This window comes from Lepidothrix coronata, unplaced genomic scaffold (genome assembly GCF_001604755.1).
Source record: "Lepidothrix coronata isolate B3197 unplaced genomic scaffold, Lepidothrix_coronata-1.0 Scaffold14, whole genome shotgun sequence".
NCBI classification, from domain to species: Eukaryota; Metazoa; Chordata; class Aves; order Passeriformes; family Pipridae; genus Lepidothrix; species Lepidothrix coronata.
This window is the reverse complement of record NW_016690194.1, coordinates 2,708,196-2,726,913: the sequence shown is the minus strand read 5'-3', so window position 1 is coordinate 2,726,913 and position 18,718 is coordinate 2,708,196. Positions and strand designations below refer to the sequence as shown.

The window sequence follows — 18,718 nt, the reverse complement described above, 5'->3', positions numbered from 1 at the left end:
GGGAAAAAGAGATGAAACCTAATGATGTCTGCTCCATAAAGCAGTTTCACCTTATGTGAAACCATTGCAGTTGCAGGGCTTTGGTCATCTAGTAATTTTTCTATGGCAGTATTCCATTTGAGTTTTAAGTATTTTCATAAGTTCAGCTGAACAATTAATACCTTCATATCTGTCAGCTGAAAGTAACATTTTGCTTCTGCGTTCCACTTCTGACACAGGTGTATTTCAGTGCAGTTACTGCATGTAGCATTTAGGGTACACAAGAGGAAAGATCAGTGCATGAATCTAAGTTCTTAGTAAGGCAATTTACTCCATTTGCTGGTATTACCTTTAGCAGTCATTCTTTTTATAATTTCCTAAAGCTGTAGGGAATTCTTAAGAGTATAATGTGTCTGTATGAGCCTTTCAGAAGGACTAATACTGTATTAAATTGGGACCTGCTATGCAACTGACACTGATAGAGCAGATTTTGAACAACTGTCTATGAGCTATCTGTGTAGCATTCACTAGTTTTTGATGAGAAAACCATATACTCATAGTTTATAAGATGCATAAGCACATCATTATTTAATAAACATTTTAATACTGTTCATTAATTCTTTCTTACCTTCATCACCTGTTAAATTGTACCTGAAGGTCCTAAAGCTATACTTGGTGGCAATGTCTGTTGCAGAGTGGTAGATTCTGCTTTATTATGTACAGTTTACAGCCTTACTTATGTAAAGTAAGGCTTACTGATGTAAAGTAAAATAGAAACAGCCAATAAAAATGAAAGTCTGAAATTCAAAGATCAAGTACTAGCAGCAGAACCATGCTTATCCTATCTTATGCCTTAGATATAGTCCTTAAACATAAAAGGAAGGTCTGAAGAAAGATGGGACATGAAATCTACTGCATACCAAAGCACTGCTTCCTATAGAAAAACTGCAGATTATGCAGCAGAACTCAGGAAATTCAGAAAGGGAAGTGGGGTTATATAAAGCTGTATAGGGTATGTATTTCTTTCAGGATCCTTTTCTCATGCAGTACCAAACATGTTTTTAATGGCTGTATAATTTTTACACCACATTTCCTAAAAAGAAAAGTTTGCACAGGCATTTTTTTAATTGATGGCTTGCCTTTTTTAGCCTTCGCTGAGGTTGGCTTTTAGCCATGCAGGAAGTTGAGTAAGGCAGCTAAATAGGATCTGGGTAGAATAAGGATAAAGAGAACCCTGTGCAGAAGTCTTCCTACCTCACTGCAAAGATCTTAGGTTTACTGTGTTTACTTTATGGTTCTGGAAACTGGTAATGTGCCTCCATTTTTCACCAGTGGTGTAGAGACTCATGTAACAGTTCATTTGGATACATGTCTGGAAAAAAGACAAGTGCCAGAAATATTCAAACACACAAAATATCTTTTATTACAGCGAGAATAATAATAATAAACTTAGCAAAGAGAGTCAAAAACTAAAAAAGGATACAAAATAATTTCCTTATTGAGTGGCATTAAAACAAATACTACAAACAGCATTTAATACAATATTAACTAGTGAAAAGGGGATTAAAGGGATACCAAAAAAGGATCTTAACACAATATAATGGATAACTATTAACACGATGTTGGTTAGTAAAAATGGAAATTAAAGGGAAATACTGTGAACAACTTATTTATGTCAATAATAAAAGGGGAATTAAAGGGACACTAAAAGGATATTAAAAAAAAAAAATTGCTTTCTCGGTTGCTTCCTATCAATAAACTCTGCTTATCCACACAGACAGGCCAGGGCTGTCAGGCTCTGCAGCAGCTGGTCGGTACCCATGCTTAGCGGGCGTCCCCGCAGAGCAACACAGTAGGATGAGTATTGCTCAACTCAGCAGTCCCAACACCCCATTTTTATCAGTTCCACATTACACCACATAGGGCCAGTACGCAGTGTAAGGTGATGCCTGAGTGGCAGCCAAACCCCGCCTAATCATTACCTAATGGGAACAGTCTGTGCATGCCCTACTTGTAGGGCAAGGGGCGAGTGACCCCTGCCCACATCATCTTCCTCCCATCATCATCTTTCTCACCCCTATGTATGACCTCTACCATTGTGTTTCAAGGGTAGATGTATCTATCTTGCAATGTGTAGCAAAACCAAGGAAGAACTCAGCTCTGAGATTTCAAGCTGATTTGCTAAAAAGCACAATGGACCTTACAATTAGCTTGTGCCATGAAGTTACATTGTACCATACTCTAGCTGGTTTCACATCCTAATATGATTTCTTTCTCACACCTCTATGCTCCATTGATCATCTAATTCAAAAGTACCCCCCTTACAATTCAGAAGCGCAAACCTCTACAAAAATTCTGAGAACACAGCCGGTACTTGTTTACATTTAGGTTTGTACGCTGAAAATTGATTCCTTTTCTTGTACTCCTGACTGGTAGCAAAGAGGACACTTTTATCAGTTATTCTGGCAGCATTGTGAGGCAGGAAAATTCCTGCTGCAGCAACTGTAGCATTTTGTATATGTGCAGTTGAAAGACAAGCAAGTTGTATGTGTTTTTAAAAATGCAGAAAAAGAAATGTTTTTCAAAGCTTGCTTTTCTACACATGGTCAAAACTAGTGCTGTTTTTTTTAGGGGTAGTCTCATCAGCCAGTTCAGAGTTTTGCAGAACAAAAATTCCAACCCTCTCCCCACGCCCCCACAAAACCACACCAAACCCCAACAATAGTATGGAGTGTAGCCCCACCTGATTCCAGAATAGCCAGGCTCCAAAGGGCAGAGATGTATCAAATATTATTGAATATCTTGCCTAATTATCCTTAATAATGGGCTTTGGTTAGGTTTTTATTTTCACTTGCACTACTGCTGTATGTGTATGAAACAGCACATTTTGTAGAGGGTAATAACCATGAACTATACTAATTTTGCAGAAAATACTTTTTTTCTTCTTTTTTTTCCTTTTAATTAAACCTCAGAGCTTTAGGGTTGAAAATATGTAAATGTTTATGGTTACTATCATACCAAAATCTGTCTTACTTGTGGTTGAATGCAGTGAAAGAATTTGCATATGAAATGTTGCTGGTAAGGCTTGCTTTTGTAGCTCTGGTTACAGTGAAATCACTCATCAAACTTTAGGTCAAACAGCAGAATTTGTAGAATTTCTTGAGGTTTGTCCTTTCTCTCTTTCTCATACTCTCATTCTTCCCATATAGTCTAAGAAGCAGTCACATTGTTGGCTGGCTGGGTGATAACTAATAATCTTTACTGGTTTTATACTGACCTTTTTATCAGTGACAATAATTACCTGTATCTCAACATGTTTGGTTTTATTTAGAGATTTCTAATGGAGTGTTTCTGGTGTGGTGCCTGGCAGATCCCTCCTCCTCAGCAGTGTGTTTCAGAGGGACTGTGCTCCCCAGAGACTTATCCTGTGCTCACAGGGTCTTTCAGGCAGACTTCTTCTAGGCACAGGGTTTGTTAGTATGCTAGTGAATATTAACTCAGCATCTTTCTACATCAGTTTTGCCTGCTGAGTTTAGGAAGATTTATTAGGTAGTAATTGTAAGTAGACTAGTCTCATTTTTAACCTCAGAAAGGGAAACAAGAGTTACAGATGGATGAAGGGTGTAGCTTTTCTACTTTTGTCTGCCCATGCCTTACTACCTGCATCTGATTATTTCAGCTGTACACTAAACATAGTTTAAAGTTACAGAAATTCATCTTATGGAATTATTCCTGAAAAAATGCTACTTTATAACCTGATTACTTGCAAAAATCTGAGTTCAAAGATGCTGGTAAGTAGTACCTCGTGGCTGGAGGAGAGTGTTTTGAAATGCCTGTCCCATGTTGAAGGCACTCCAAGACCTCAATCTCTGAAAGTAAATTCAAGTTTTGATGATCTGTCTTCATTAGGTGATGTAGGCCTAGGAAATTAATTACGTCTGAATATTGAGCTACCTGTTCATGATGATGGGGGTCATATTTAACTTCTTTAAGAGCTTTATTGGTTAAAACAACTCTAGTCTGTTTATTAAAATTAGGAGTCTCACTTTCTTGCTTGATTTCTATATGGGAAAGACACGTAGAAACGTACAGAGCCAGTCAATCTACTCCCATGATTCTGCTCCTGCTGTTTATTTTGAAATGTGGAGAAACAGTACCTTTGAAACCTGCTCTCTTTCAAGGGCATCATTAGCGCCTCCATAGACTAGCAGCTTCCCTGAAACTGGCTGCAAGCTTGGATCTTGTCATAGGTGATGCAAAGTTCATTAAAAAAAATAAAAAATTAATTCTTTCTTAGTGCTAACTGGGAAACAAAAGGCTTCCTCTGCTTCTGGTCAGTGTGCAGATCACAAGCATGCTGCTAGACGCTGGCAGTTTCTCCTGACGTCAAAGGAGGGCCACAGCCAGTGGCTCATTATATACTCATCACCTTGGTAATGCACCTTCTGCCTGTCACTATAGCAACCCCCTGGAAAATTACCTCAGCAGCCACTAAAATTCATTTTTACAAAAACTAATTTCAGATATAATTAACTTTTGAAACTTAGTCTGTATTATAAATTTACTCAGAACCACTTATTTTCCTATTTTCTTTTCTTTGTGTAATGCTTAGCTGAGTAGGTACTGTTTGGGTGAGAGGCAATATAGCTACAGTGTGATTCATCAAAGGAAGATTTCTTAGCAGGTGGTAAAAATAAGCTCAGAGTACCATGTAGCTGAGAACTAAATGTCTTGCATAGTTGCTACTATCAGTTAAACTGAATTCCCCATGGTAACGCTGGTGGTTACCAACAAGCCCTCAGGATGGCTGACAACTTATTTGCAATACACATATTGTTATTATGGCTTTAAATTCTGAAGCTAATAAACTGAGATAATCTGGTTTTGGGCAATTGTTGGCAACTCTCTCTTTGTGGGAGTTTGTGGATATGTCAAGTCTTGTGGTTTATTTGCAAGAGCGTGTAGCAATTTCTAGTATGCACTGAAGTTGCATGGCAAAGGCTGATTGCAGTATTTGTTCATTCATTTTGAGTTAGGCACTTACCCTAAAATAAGCTGCAAATATCTCTTGTGTGCTTAATTTTTTTTGTGTGTGCATAGGATTTGTTTGCCCAGGTGAGCAGTATAGTTGTCAGTACTTTAGGGGCTGCATTAGGTAAGTGCTTTAAAGCCACAGTGAATCAGCTTATTAATAAGCAGATACACAAAAGAGTCAATCAGAATCTTCATTTTCTTTAACTGCTCACCCATCTGCATTCAGAAACATGACACATTTCACATAGCCTTGGCTTCATAAGTATTCTTCTGGTTCCTTGTAAGACAATGGAGGAAGTAACTCCACCTTGCTTTCCTGCTGGAGTTTATGGACGTCCCACATCCCAGGCCATATCCATCAAATAAACTACATTAATTTGAACAATTTCAGTATTCCAAATAATTTTGAGATAAATGTGTTATCAAGCTGTTGTACAAGTGAAAGAGCTGGCAGCTGGGGATGGGCAGAGGTGCAGCTAGGGTGGGGCTGGAGCCAACACAGTTGAAGGAAGAAAAGAGTTGGCATCAGCTAGAACTTTTGATATTTTAAGTTGCTGCTTGATAAAGTAATTTAAAAATAAATAGTTAGTTTATTAAGTTGTAGGGTACTTAAAGGCTATGCATACAGTGCTGCATTCCCCTGGTGATCAGAGAATTTCTTTAAGCCCCAGCTTTCATGTGGGGGGGAGAAGTTAGATATCCAACTCTTCTGGCATGAGGAAGGTTTAAAAATACAGGTCTTTCTTGTGACAGCAACTTTTAAACCATGATAAGCCAAATAATAAATTTTCATTGCTGCAGGAACAGTTAGAATATGTGAAAAATGTGTGTGGTGGTAATACGTCTTTAAATATTAATAGTGTTCCAGTTGTCTTTTCTTTTCATGCAGTCACCTGTAATCACTTACATATTCCCTCTCAGCATTTTGAAATAGTGAGTCAGCCCAACAAACCAGTTGTTCAGAATAATCAGACTGTCACTCCACCTCTTTTAATGCAATGCAAAAATCTATTTTTGTGCTTTGTGAAGAGAAAATGTCTTGGGTTTTGGCTGTGTAGTAGTATGGATTTAGAAGTATAGCATTTTGCAGTTAATACAAAAGTTGTGATAATGTGTTGAACTTAGATGTGTTGAGTTGCTCCCACTGATGTTTTAGGAAGATTGCACCTGGCTGAATAGACAAATTAACTTCTGCAATATATCAAAAATCTTCATAACATAAAACAGTGGGTAAAATGGAAAGACCCTGATGTCAATCCCTATGATAGATATTCCTACCCAAAGATAATAGATTTTTTAGAATTAGTTACTTTATTTTAGAAATTACATAATTTTTAACAGGGACTTGACATTCTTAGTGGTTTTAGAATGTCTTGAAGAGAGCTCTGTGTTGCTGCTGCAGGCAAAGCTTTCAGTCTGATTTTCAGAAACATGTTTAATCCCCTTGAAGTTGATAGCAGAACGTGAAGTTATATATCGTCATAGGGTGACAGGAAGTGTAATTGTCTGCAGAACTGTCAGTAGCAGAAAATACCTACTCCTTTGCTTCAGAACAACAATGCAGAACTTCATTACTGAATTACAGCACAAGTCATTTTTCAGCAGAAGTATCTCTGTTAAAATAAACTTAAAAAAAAAAAAAAAAGAAAAACCAGAAAAGCCACAAAACAGAACTTAAAATAATTTTTTCTACTTAAAAAGAATTTCATTGACTATTTGCTGTATGTTCACAGCATTAAAATAGCAATAATAAAAGATTTAGAAGTAATATGTGAAGTAATTTAGAAATAATTTGTGTAATTCAGAAGTAATTTGGGATATTTTCATTTAAACAAATTGATACAATAATATGTTTATTAACAAATGTTATGTTGTTTATTAAGTTTTAAGTTAGAAGGAAAAGTGGCAGGGGCTAAATATCATTATTAGAAAACAAAAACATGCAGGATGATTTTCAAATTGCTTTTGTTGGTCTGTAGATTCTAATTGCCATGAAGATTTTATTTTTATAGGATTTAGTGCATGCTTCTAATTTTTTTTTCTGTGAGATACTCTTACTCATTTTGACACTGCTTCCTTGATTCTGGGTTTGAATGTATCATTTAGGACAGTTCTTAGAGAGCCCAACATCCTTTGATTTGTTAAGTGAAGAAATTCAGGAAAAAAAATAGGATTCCATAAGGATGCATAAGGACTCCTCTGTGGACTGTATAGGCTGTGTAAGGTGCTTTGACTGAAATGAATGAAAAGGTTGTCACCTGAGTTTATTTGTTGAGTGAGCAGAACTAGAGCATAATTGAATGGGGATGAGGAAAAGGTAAGTATTTTTAAGGATAAAGTAATGCTTCTGAAACTTAATGATGTCAGTGATTTGTGTTAGGACAAAACAAAACAAAACACCTCATTTGCTTGTTTAATGGTTTCTAGAAACACAGATGATATTTAACAATTTAATAATATCCCATTGCTTTATCACCTTTCTAAAATCACCCAGATGTGCATTACCAGATACCTTTGTAACACGTCCACTATGTAGAGGTGTAGTAACCAGGCTCAACTTGGAGACCACAGCTGAAGCTTGCCAAAGGAATGCAACGAGACAGTTGTGAAAATAGGCCGCCACCTGCCAGTTTATTCAGTTAAAATTCTCATGCTTTTGTGAATACCACTGTAGCAATGCTTCTTTATGTCCTTCCAAAATTTAGTCACTAAACAAAACTAATTATTTTGGGGATGGGAGGGAGTAAGAAGCTAGTTTGGGGTCTCCATCACTTTCTTACTGTGGTGGTTGTGGATCTCATTCCCTTACACTTTTTTTTTCTTTTCCACTAACAAACTGATGATGGGCTTGTTCATGCTGCTTTTTGTGTAAAAAAAGCTGAGGGCAGATCATGGGCTCAGACTCTCAAACTTTTTTCTTATTGCCAGAAACTAGTCAGTTCTCAGAAAATATTTTCAGAGTCCTAGCTTCTGATTTACCGAGGTACAGTGTTTAATACATCTTTCTCACATTCAGTGCTTACGATCGGATTGATATTTCATGAATAAAATCATAGTGAGAGAAATTTGATAATAAAATTTGGTAACTGAACCAGTAATAATTTGGCTCCTTTCCAGAGCTAACAAAGTAATTCATCTGTATTTTTACTGTAAGGTAGAAATCAAACTGTTTTATTTTTGTCATTGTTCAGGGTAACGTCCTCTCACTATTTCATTTAGAGGTAGTTCATAACATTAGGAATAAGACTGATTATTTCTTTTCTAGGTTTATTTAAAAAAAGCACCTTCACAAATTACTATGAGAAGAAGAACGTATTCAGAGCTTGGTGACACTTCATAATCATTTAATAAATTACAAGACCATTGCTCTCATCCCCTAGAATGAATGAGGGTATTCCTAGATTAATTTATCTTCTCAACAGCTAACTCTAGGTCATTCTTCTGATGTGAACTAGCCAAATGCCAAAGAACTTAATTTCCTGCGGCAGTCTTTATTTCAGGTGTCTGCCATGGGGAGAGCATAAGGTGCCTAGTGCACTGACTTCATGAGATGTCCAGCTCCTGGACCCAAAAAGGCTATCACACACACATTGTTACACTTCTTTTTTGCAGGATGTCTTTAATGACAGTTAATTAAAACTTCAGTACACTGGTGCTTTATGGTTGAAACTCAGCATTAACAAATAAGCATAAGAGTTTTGTGTTGTAGTTACTGAACCTTTACAATTAATTTTATAGCAATTTTGGGTTATTTGCTGGCCAGCTGTAGTGTATTTCATGTACTGCAGGCCCATTAACTTAATCAGAAGTTTCGGTGTGAATGCAGGACTTCTGGTGCAGAGATCCCGCTAAATGGTGGTGCTACCTTCTGATAACAGGATCTGGAGAATTTTTTAATTTGACAGTGGATGGGTTTTTCCTTTTTTAATTTAGTCTCAAAACAGTGCCACTTATCCTCCTGTTATTTTATAACTGGTAATGATCTAGTCTGTAGCAGTTCACTGTTCTTTGGAAGGTTCATGTTTGTTTACCTAGATGTATGTGTAGACACTGTAGCATGAATATCAAGAAATGTATGTTACATATTCTAGTAAGACCATGCAATTTTATATTTCTCACATGTTGTATAATACTATGTCTCTAAACTTCCTAGAATTATGTGATTGAAAACTTTGGTGAATTTACATGTGAAAGCCAAGAAAAGTTGCATAAAAAAACCCCATAATAGTTATGCTACCCTACTGTTGAAGCTATGTAAGTGGGGATGGAGTACATTTTTTATGGTTTGTCCCCTCTTTTCTGCCGATAATGTTCTTTTTTTTCTGTTGTACTTCTTTCTACTCCACAGCCCATTTCCGTTCCCAAATTTTCCTTTCTCTTTTCCTCAGTGGGATGATGGTGTCACTGTCTAGCATTCCTGTTGTTTCTCCCTGTCTATAGCTATCTTAATGACTTGGACCGCATAGCAGATTCCACCTATCTGCCAACTCAACAGGATGTACTCAGAGTTCGAGTCCCAACAACAGGGATCATTGAATATCCATTCGACTTACAAAGCGTCATTTTCAGGTAGAAAAAAAAGTTTTAACATGTACTTGCTTTGTTTCTTTTGTTTCCTTTTATGTTAGTAATGGCAAGTATAGGATATTGATTAAAAGTGCATAAAAAGCAATAATTCTGTATTTTTAAAATTTGAATTACATCAATTTATTTTCATGTAATTGTCCACATTTAATAAGGAACTGACATTAAACATGTCAGAAGGATCAAAGACAATTAGGTCTATTTGTAATTCATCTTTTCAATAATGTACATCAAAGTATGAGTAGTAATCTGAAAATAAAATCATGTGTCTTTGTCATTCATGTAAATTATGGAATAAAAAGTTAGCACATGTGTAGTTGACTTCTGGAGAGAAATTGCTCTCCTTTAGAGAGAAATCACCCTACCTTAGTGCAAGTACAGTTGTTTAAAAAATAATTGCAAATTAGACACCTGTGCTTACACTGAGACATGGGATGAAGTGGGAATATACTGCAGCAAACATGAGTTTTAATTTTGCCTATCAAAAATTTTAGTAGGTACATATTGTATTCTATTTGCTTAAAATGGGGCAGCTTTAACAAATTGAGAATTTTGATTCTGGTAATTTGGGCGGAAAAAGGCAGTCCACCAAGTCTGTTCTGTTCACATCTGTTTCTGCTGAATACACAGCTGAATAAATTGCCAAGTCGTAGCTCATGAGACCTTTATATCTCATAATTCTCAGGGGTTTGAGCCCAACAATAATTTAAATACAGAAAACAAATCAGACTTAAAGCAAATATGATGAACTGCCTACTTACAAGAGATTCTGTTAAATATCAACGGGAAAAATCATTAAGAAAACCAAACCAAACTGTGGTCTTAACTAAATTCTTGAATTTTGTCATTATGTGTGTGATTGTGTGTTTATCTGTTAAGGTATTCATGGAGTTGATGTGGATGTTAATTTTACAGAATGGTGGATGTAGGAGGTCAGCGATCAGAAAGAAGAAAATGGATACATTGCTTTGAAAACGTCACATCTATCATGTTCCTAGTAGCTCTTAGTGAATATGATCAAGTGCTTGTGGAGTCAGATAATGAGGTAAGCAATCATCAGCAAAAGCCACCAGTTTTAAAGAAAAAATATGTTCACTTGTCCAGTCTCAGGTGTTTTCTAAATGCATCTACCATCAGTCATGCACAACTTGCACTCACCGGTGTGAGAAGCACTATACAGATCAAAGGGAAGGAAGGGATCAATCTTCAAATATGGCAAAGCTGATCCACTCCATGGAGGATTCAAAGAGTTCTGTCTATTTTGTGTTGAAGGAGAGTGCAGTTAGTGTTATGAGCAGAGGCACAATAATTAAGTGGTGTAAATGAAGATGAAATTGAGAGATTCCTTGCTGGAACAGAGCCTAAGGTAGTAAATGTCATTCCTTTGACTTAAAGCATAGGAAATATGTTGTATTTTTATTTCAGAAGATAAGAGAATTAAGCAACTGGGTGAGCTGAGGGTGCAAAGCACACTAGTATCCATTATTTTGCAGGCAGTTTTACAGAGTAAGGAGGTTTTTCAATGTTCAGATTATTTTGTCTTTCCTGAGGGCTATTTTAAGTTACTCTTCAAACATTTATGAATTTTACTCACAGGCACTGTCCTATGCAAGTCTTCTAGCACGTACTTACAAAAATTAGGTGGAAGAAAGAAAACATTTGAAAATATCTTCTTCGTGGCTGCATACATGTTGATTACAGTGTCTAAGAGAATGGTTGACATAACAAAGTAAAACAAGTGTCCTTCAACATTCATGTTTGTATGTTGAACTTTCTTCAGGATTCATTTTTTAAAAAAGCCTGGTAGCTCTGAAAGCTTTTACGTTCATAGTCTTTTTCTGAAAGAAAAATTAATTATATAATTAACTGTATCATTCAAAGCTGAATTTAGAAAAATGATGATGTAATCTGCACCGAGTTCCTCTCTTGTAATTTTGGCAGCTAGATACATGGAGATAAAGATAACTCAGTCAGACTTGGCTCATCTCAAGCCAAACTAGAAATGTCTAGTTCTGTCTTTTTCTGTTTGCATTAGTCTTCCGTAGCCACTAAGTCAACACACAAGTATTAAGCATTTTAATTATACAAGGCAAAGCAAAATATATTAGAAATCACATAAAGAAAAATTAGTTATAATAATTTTCAAGTGCTATTGTAACTATCCAAAAATAAGCTTTCAAACTTTTGGATTGTAGCAGTTTATATCTATGTTTTCATATAGTCTTTCTCATAGGAAGAATTTCTCAAAGGAACTGTCTCACAGGGAGTCATATAGCAGACTCTGGTTCCTTGTGTCGTGGTTTGACCCTGGCCAGATGCCAGGGGCCTGTTGAAACCACTCCACTACCCTCCCTCCTCCCCTGTGCAGCTGGACAGAGGAGAGAGGAAGAGAGGAAAAAAACAGCAAAGGAATTTCATGAGTAGAGATGAGGATTGAAAGAAGGCAGTGTTAACAGGCAAAACAAACTCAGAGTGAGGATAAAACTTAAATTTATTACTGACAGAATAAGAGCTAAAGAGTGAGAAATAAAACAGTGTCTTAAAACACCTTCCCCTTCTCTCCACCGTCCTTCTTTTCAGGGCTTCCCTCCTTCCCCCAGTGATGCAGGGGGATGAGGAAAGGGGGGGTTGTTATTGTTTGAGTCCATCCTTCAGGCAGCAGCTTTTTACCGTCGGCTCTTTGCAGTCTGAAGGTCCTCCATAGTTTACAGGGGGACACCTACGTTGCTATGGTCTTCACAGTGGGCTACAGGGGGGGTCTCTGCAACTCCGCCTCCTTCCTCTGCTTCCGTGAGGTCCCTCCCACAGGAGACAGTCCTCGATGAACCTCTCTAGCATGAGTCCATCCACCCCTTGGGCAACAGTTCTTTCCAATCTGTCGCCCTGTGGACGACTTCCCCAAGGGGGTGCAGTCCTTCATGGGTTGAGCTGTACCAATGTGGGTCTCCCACGGGGGCCACAAGTCCTACCCAGAAAAAACTCCTTCGTGGGCCACAGGTCTCCAGCAGGACTTCGATCCATTTGGGCCTCCCTCAGGAGGTCACAGCCTCCTTCATGTATCTTCCTGCTCCAGCATGGACTCCTCCATAGGCTGCAGGAGGGTTTCTGCACTCCAGTGGTTCTTTGTGGGCTGCAGGGGCTTCAGCTTTAAGTCTTTGCCCTGTTTCTGGGGGAGGGGAGAGGCCCCCCACTCCATCCCATCCCCCGCCTCCAGCTGCACCGAGCTTGGTGACTGCTTGTTCTCCTGGACTGGAATTTCTTCTGCACCACAACCTTCTCTTCCTCTGTTCTTAAATATGTTATCACAGAAGCGCATCTCATTGGCTCAGCCTTGGCCAGCAGCAGGAAATCCCTCCTGGAACTGGCTACCCTTGGCTTTTCCTAGGACAGTGAAAGCTTCTAGTAGCTTCTAACAGAAGCCACCCTATAGCCCCCCCACTACTAAAACCCAGCCACAGGTTAAACCCATGACACCCTATTAGCTGTATTCTGTTCTAGTTAGGTGGCTTGCTTGGCACTTTCTCTAGTTTGTCAGGTAACTTCAGTGTGTAGATCATGACTTAGAGCATCCCTGCTGTAGAAGACAGAGCATTATCTTCCTAGGCTGAGTCATTTGGCGTATACCAGTTTGCTCTGTGTTCTCATAAGCTAAAAGGGTTCAAGTGTTGTGATCTGAATAGAACATCTGACTGAAGATTGTGCTTTGGGCTCTTCAATGACTGAAGGGATGCCTAAAATTGTGGTAGCTTTTCTGTAACTACTTTTCAGCTATCATGAAAAAGACGACTTTACTCATAAAGCTGGTTTGATTTTTCAGATTTTTCACTTTCAAAATACTTTATGGAGGTCAAAACCTTCTTGCAGATGGTTCTTCCACCTCGCTGCTAAACTATTTGAGTTTCTTATTAGCATTAGTGGAAAACTTCAGAACCTTTTTAGTTTAAAATATATTCATGACTTTAATCATGACCAATTTTTGTTTTCAAGTCATACATACATAGTCTAGTAGACTTTCCATCACCCTTAGGTCTGTGTTACTCTAGCTCTGGGAATGATCCAGACAGTGTCAGAGCTAAACACCAATCTGGACAGCTTAAGTTTTGGCTTTCAGCAAACTGTAACCTGTCTGTCTAGATTTTGTTGGTATGCCCAGGCACTGCTTTCTTCCTTTCCTTTTCTCTTCCCTTTATCTCTAACCATTGCAGTGCCAGAATAAATGGAAAAATGGGTTTATTTACTCTGCATAAAGCAAAACATAGTTTTTCTGAATGTGAGTGTGGCAGAAATGTGGGAAAAGATTTTAAAGGTGTTAGTTGACACCTTGAATTAAGAAATTTATCCCAGAAAAATGTTTTTGTTCTTCACTACAGAGTGACAACCTCATAAGGGAAGACAGTGATTTAACTTGGAGACTTTGGTAACCAACTCAAGAGATACTTTTTGCACCTAGCTTTAAATCGTGAAGCAGAATTGAAATTTTAGCACAAAAGTGAGGGAGTGTGTGTAAATGCCCTACTTTCTTCATATATATGCCATCATTTTCATTCTAGAATGGAATCTAATCCTTCTTTGATCTGTGTGCCTTGTACTGAAATTAAAAGATCCGACTTGACAATTTACAGTGTTCTGCTATTTCCTTTGCATTGCTTTCATGACCTGACTAAGCTATGATTTTTGTAAGATGGCCTACTTTCTTTTTCTAATTTGTTCACTGCGTGTTATTGCCTGAAGTCTCTTCCCTTGTAGTACATTTTTACAAAGAAAACTGTAATTTTTAATAATTTGTGGTGTTCTTTTTAGTTAATACAGTTTTTCATTAGACTCATTTTCATGACTAAATATGAATCTGTAGCAATTACTATTTACCATTTGGTGCATCTATGATTATATGACCCTTTCTCACTATGAAATCGGTTTAGACCCCTGAAGATTTGTATTTCAAAATGTAGTGCCTGGTGGATGCTTAGTTGTAAATCTATTTCTTCCCTTGTTTACCTTATTCAAGAGAAATACATTTGGATTATAAATCAGATGAGCTTCTGCTGAGTTGAGAGGATTTGTTAGTGTCTCTCCAGGGCTTTTACTCACTGGATATGTGTGAGGTGGAGCTGGGAACTGTTTCTGTCTTCATGCCTTTGGAGGAGTTAAGAATTAAAAGTTCTGAGGAATATATTATAACTACTGTGTAAGGGGACATCATACATAAAAAGCAAAATAAGTGTTCAGATTGCCTGTTATTCAGAGACCTGTGTAGGATGACTTTTAAATGACACATTAATGAAACTGTACTCCCAAGACAAAGATCTACAACTAAAGAGTTGAGAGCTTCAGTCCTGAAGAAAAGCACATATGGCTGTCCGACTGTGTTTTAACTAATTTCTCTAAAAGGTGATACTCAGAAACAATGCCATCTCTCATAAGTATGTGTCTAGATAGTACATAACTTTATTTTGGTGCATAAGTACAAAATGGGAAGAATCGATAAGGATGGTATATTTAAACAAATCCTGTGAAATTTCAGTTGATGTACAGTCATGAAGTGCTTCTTTCTTCTAACATACATGAAGCTGTTCTGCATTCTGCCCTTAATAAAATAGAAAGTCTTTCTAGGTTCATTGGTGAAAATGAGGACAAAATTTGAGCCAGAGGACATAATATACTAATTACCTTAATAGTACTGTAAATTAAATAAATATTACATCAGTCTGATATGATGTGACAAAGGAGAACATGTTGTAAATTAAATTATCAGTTGTTTCATCTTTTCAGTTTTTCAGAAAACTCCAGTGGAATTAGAGGTGAAATAAATTAGGGAGTCATCTTTCTGGTACATTGATTTATGATATATTATATCCTGTAGGTCATGCTTTAGTTCTGAATTATGACAGCAGATTTGGAGAAATGTATGGTTTTATTAAAAAGCACAGTTTAGAACTTTACCCATGTTGAAAATCAACTTATTTTCTTAAATAAAGGATTCATTCTAGATTAAGTATATTAATAGATATTACAGGACATGCATTTACATGCGTATCATGGGTAGGTCCTCTCAACATATAAAATCTCAGGGTCTCAGTGCAATAAATGCAAAAATGAGTTCCAGCTTTGTAAGAGAACCACTAACCACTTGTAATTATGGAGGAACTAGAGACATAATAATATACCTGGAAAATAGAGTTTCAGAAAAAAGAAACTCTTTGCGCGGCTTTTTAAGTACTTGAAAATAGCAAAATATTTATTGAAGCTGGAGCATATTTTTCTTCCACATTAGCACACTAGAAGTCTTAAGGTATATAACATTTCAGATAACTCTTTGGTGATTATGTAGGCGTGGTTTTTTTCACTACTGTTCTCAGAGCAAAACCAGAAAAGAGAGGATACAGTTTCCTCAGTTCAGCTAAATTAATGGATTAATAGGCCTAGTGAAAATTAGAAATTTTCCAAACTATCAAAAAACACATACTATCTTTCCTATTGTGAGAGGTTGCAAAGCAACAGAGGCATTGGACAGCATTAAGAATGCATTACTAGAAGATAATTTGTAGAAGTAAATCAGTATGAGTATTTTGAACATCCATTGCACAGAATATATTGGGGGAAAACGACAGTTTAGATTGTTCTGGTCAGAGCCGATACATTTTGTTTAAAAAAAAAATTGTAAAATGGGAAGTTCTAACAGGATTGGAGGGTAAATTATGAGCCTCCTTGGTAAGAAGAGATTGTTGTTGAGTTCTGCACTTTTTAAAAGACAGCTTATGTTTTAAAGCCTTTTTTTAAGCTTTTACTATGTCTTCATAAATTAAATTTGATTTAGCTACAGTCAAAATTGTTAGTTTTAATATAATAATATGTAACAGAATTTCTCTTAAAACAGTATTTCCTTCCATTGCCTTTAATCATCAGAACTGTGATCCAGTTCACATCAAAGTTTTATAGAAAGTAAAACCTCCTTATAATTCATGTACTTATAGGTTTGATCCCAGATTGTAGTTCTTGCTGAAAAGGTTTGTCGTGTATGAAGCAGGCAAGAATAGCTTAAGAATTCTGAGTTTTTAAAGTAATAGAAAAATTGATTCCTTGGCTTAAGAAATCTTAGTCACGTAATCTTAAAGGACTTTTTCAGTCTAAACGATTCTGTCATTCTCTGCCTTCAAACTGTGTCTTATATTGCCATTACTTCCTGTTTCTCCTCTTTCCACACATATTAAGCTGTTTTCTAGGATCTCTTTTTTTCTGTGAGCTTGACAAGTGCCATATGGCTCAATGGACATTAAAAATAATGATACCATAAAGATAATTTCCCCATCCTCTTGGTTTTTCTTTGTGTTGATCTGTCGACTGGCTTTCATTTCCTTACGACATAGAACCAAATGGTTTGTCTGCTTTAAGGACCTGCATCACCTAATCTGGTATGATAACCAGATTGAATCTTTTTTGTTCCATTCTTGGTGAGTCACTTTTGAAATATTCCAACAAAAACTTTTGCATGTGGCGCCATTCTCTTCGTCCTGAACAGAAGGAGTTCCCCAGAAACTTGTCTAAACCTGCTCCATTGCTGCAGTATGACGTACAGTGGTGTAGCAGCCAGGTTTGTGCAAAGACTGCTGCTTGCATTGTTCAGAATTCTGCTGCTGTAACTTGATGCCCTCTCATTCTGTATTCAGCATCCCATAGTTTTGCAGCTTTTTATCCTGAGTTTACAGACTTCTAAAGCAGTGGTTGTTACTTAGGAGCAATGTGCAGCTGTGATCCCCATCAAGTCTTCCAAGTTTCTGAAATATAGAATAACAGCTTCATTTACCAGTACCAAGTGTTTGCATGGCACTAAAAGTAGGAAAGCATAACATTTGTGATTTGAGATGTGAATAGAACCCATAGATCTGGAAAGGACTCGTGCAACATTTCCAATAGGCATTGCACAAATCTTTAGTTAATTCAAGGGGGTACTCAGACAAGTGGAACAAAAGAGATGAAGGGGAAAAGGGTCATCTGACTGGTAGAGTCCCTTGGGGAAGCAGTGTGGAGCGTTGTAAGTTGTTCTTAAAAATGCTATGTCCAAAATATTTCCAACAGGGGATCATCAAGGCAGTCTAGCATCCTAATAGTTTGAAAATACAGTGGCCTACAGTAAAACTGTGTTTGACTTGGTGTGTTCATAAATATGAGGGCAGAAAGATGATGTGTCTACAAAGGAGTAAGTGAAGCAGAATTGTTGGTTTAGGGTGGTAGGATATCCATCCTGGAAAGAGATGTTCAAAGCTTGACTGGATACAGCCATGAGTAACCTAATCTCATGACAAAGATTTTCCTGCTGGGAGCAAGGAGTTACACCAGTTCCACAGGTCCATTCTAACATAACTTCTTTGATTCTAGAAAAGCTATAGTTTGACATGTGAAAGAAGATTTTGTTTCTTTGTTTCTTCAGGTACCATCTTTGTAGTCATGCCATAAGGTTTTGCCATAGCTTCTTTAATACCCTAAGGAACCCTACTTTATTTGACAGTGGATATGTTCATTAATGTAGTTACCATTGCAGTACTTAATTTACACTGAAGAACTTTATCAGAAGTATTTTATCAGAAATAACACTTGTATGAAGGCAAAACAGGATATTAAGAAAATTAGGGCTTCAGTATCTCATCCACAGCTGCAAATTGAAACTGAAAGAACTTTGTAGGGTTGTTTTCTGCAATGTTTTTGTGCTTCAAGTAACTGAATAATGGCACTGTTATTTTGATTGATGGAAAATTTTGTTATTCTTACGTTGTCCCAAGTAGAAGGGATCAATGTTGCTTGGTTCGTTAAAAAATATTCCAGTTAAAGTCTAATTCATTAAAATTACATTAAAATAATTACGTGAAACCCAGGATAGGTGTCTTTACTAACTCATTTGTATGTATACAGGTACATAGATGCAGGCATACATGCTTACATTTTGAATCTGAGCAAAAATACATCTGCAGAATGAGTAATGTTCATCTGTGATATCTGCTAATGGATGACAAATTGGTACAATGTTCCAGTCACACTTTTTTTTGATGTGGGACAAAAATAAGAAATGAGATGATGCCACAGAGTTCAGAATACTTCTGCTCTTTACGGAGGCAATTATCTAAACAAC

General features: G+C 37.0%; 1 protein-coding gene and 1 long non-coding RNA gene across 4 annotated transcripts in view; one reads left to right on the top strand and one right to left on the bottom strand.

Moving 5' to 3' along the window:
• The window catches only part of GNAQ (G protein subunit alpha q), a 134,960-nt gene that overhangs the window by 93,424 nt on the left and 22,818 nt on the right, over window positions 1-18,718 (top strand). For all 3 annotated transcript variants that reach the window (XM_017806178.1, XM_017806179.1, XM_017806180.1), the window contains exons 4-5: window positions 9,454-9,582; window positions 10,513-10,642. In XM_017806178.1, coding sequence (XP_017661667.1) covers window positions 9,454-9,582; window positions 10,513-10,642 — 259 coding nt within the window. The remainder of the gene's footprint in view (window positions 1-9,453; window positions 9,583-10,512; window positions 10,643-18,718) is intronic.
• On the bottom strand, window positions 1,961-18,156 carry LOC108493140. The gene is made up of 4 exons (XR_001873375.1): window positions 18,146-18,156; window positions 12,268-12,273; window positions 3,841-3,846; window positions 1,961-2,032 (listed from the first exon to the last, which is right to left on the bottom strand). It is a non-coding gene; the product is annotated as an uncharacterized LOC108493140 (long non-coding RNA).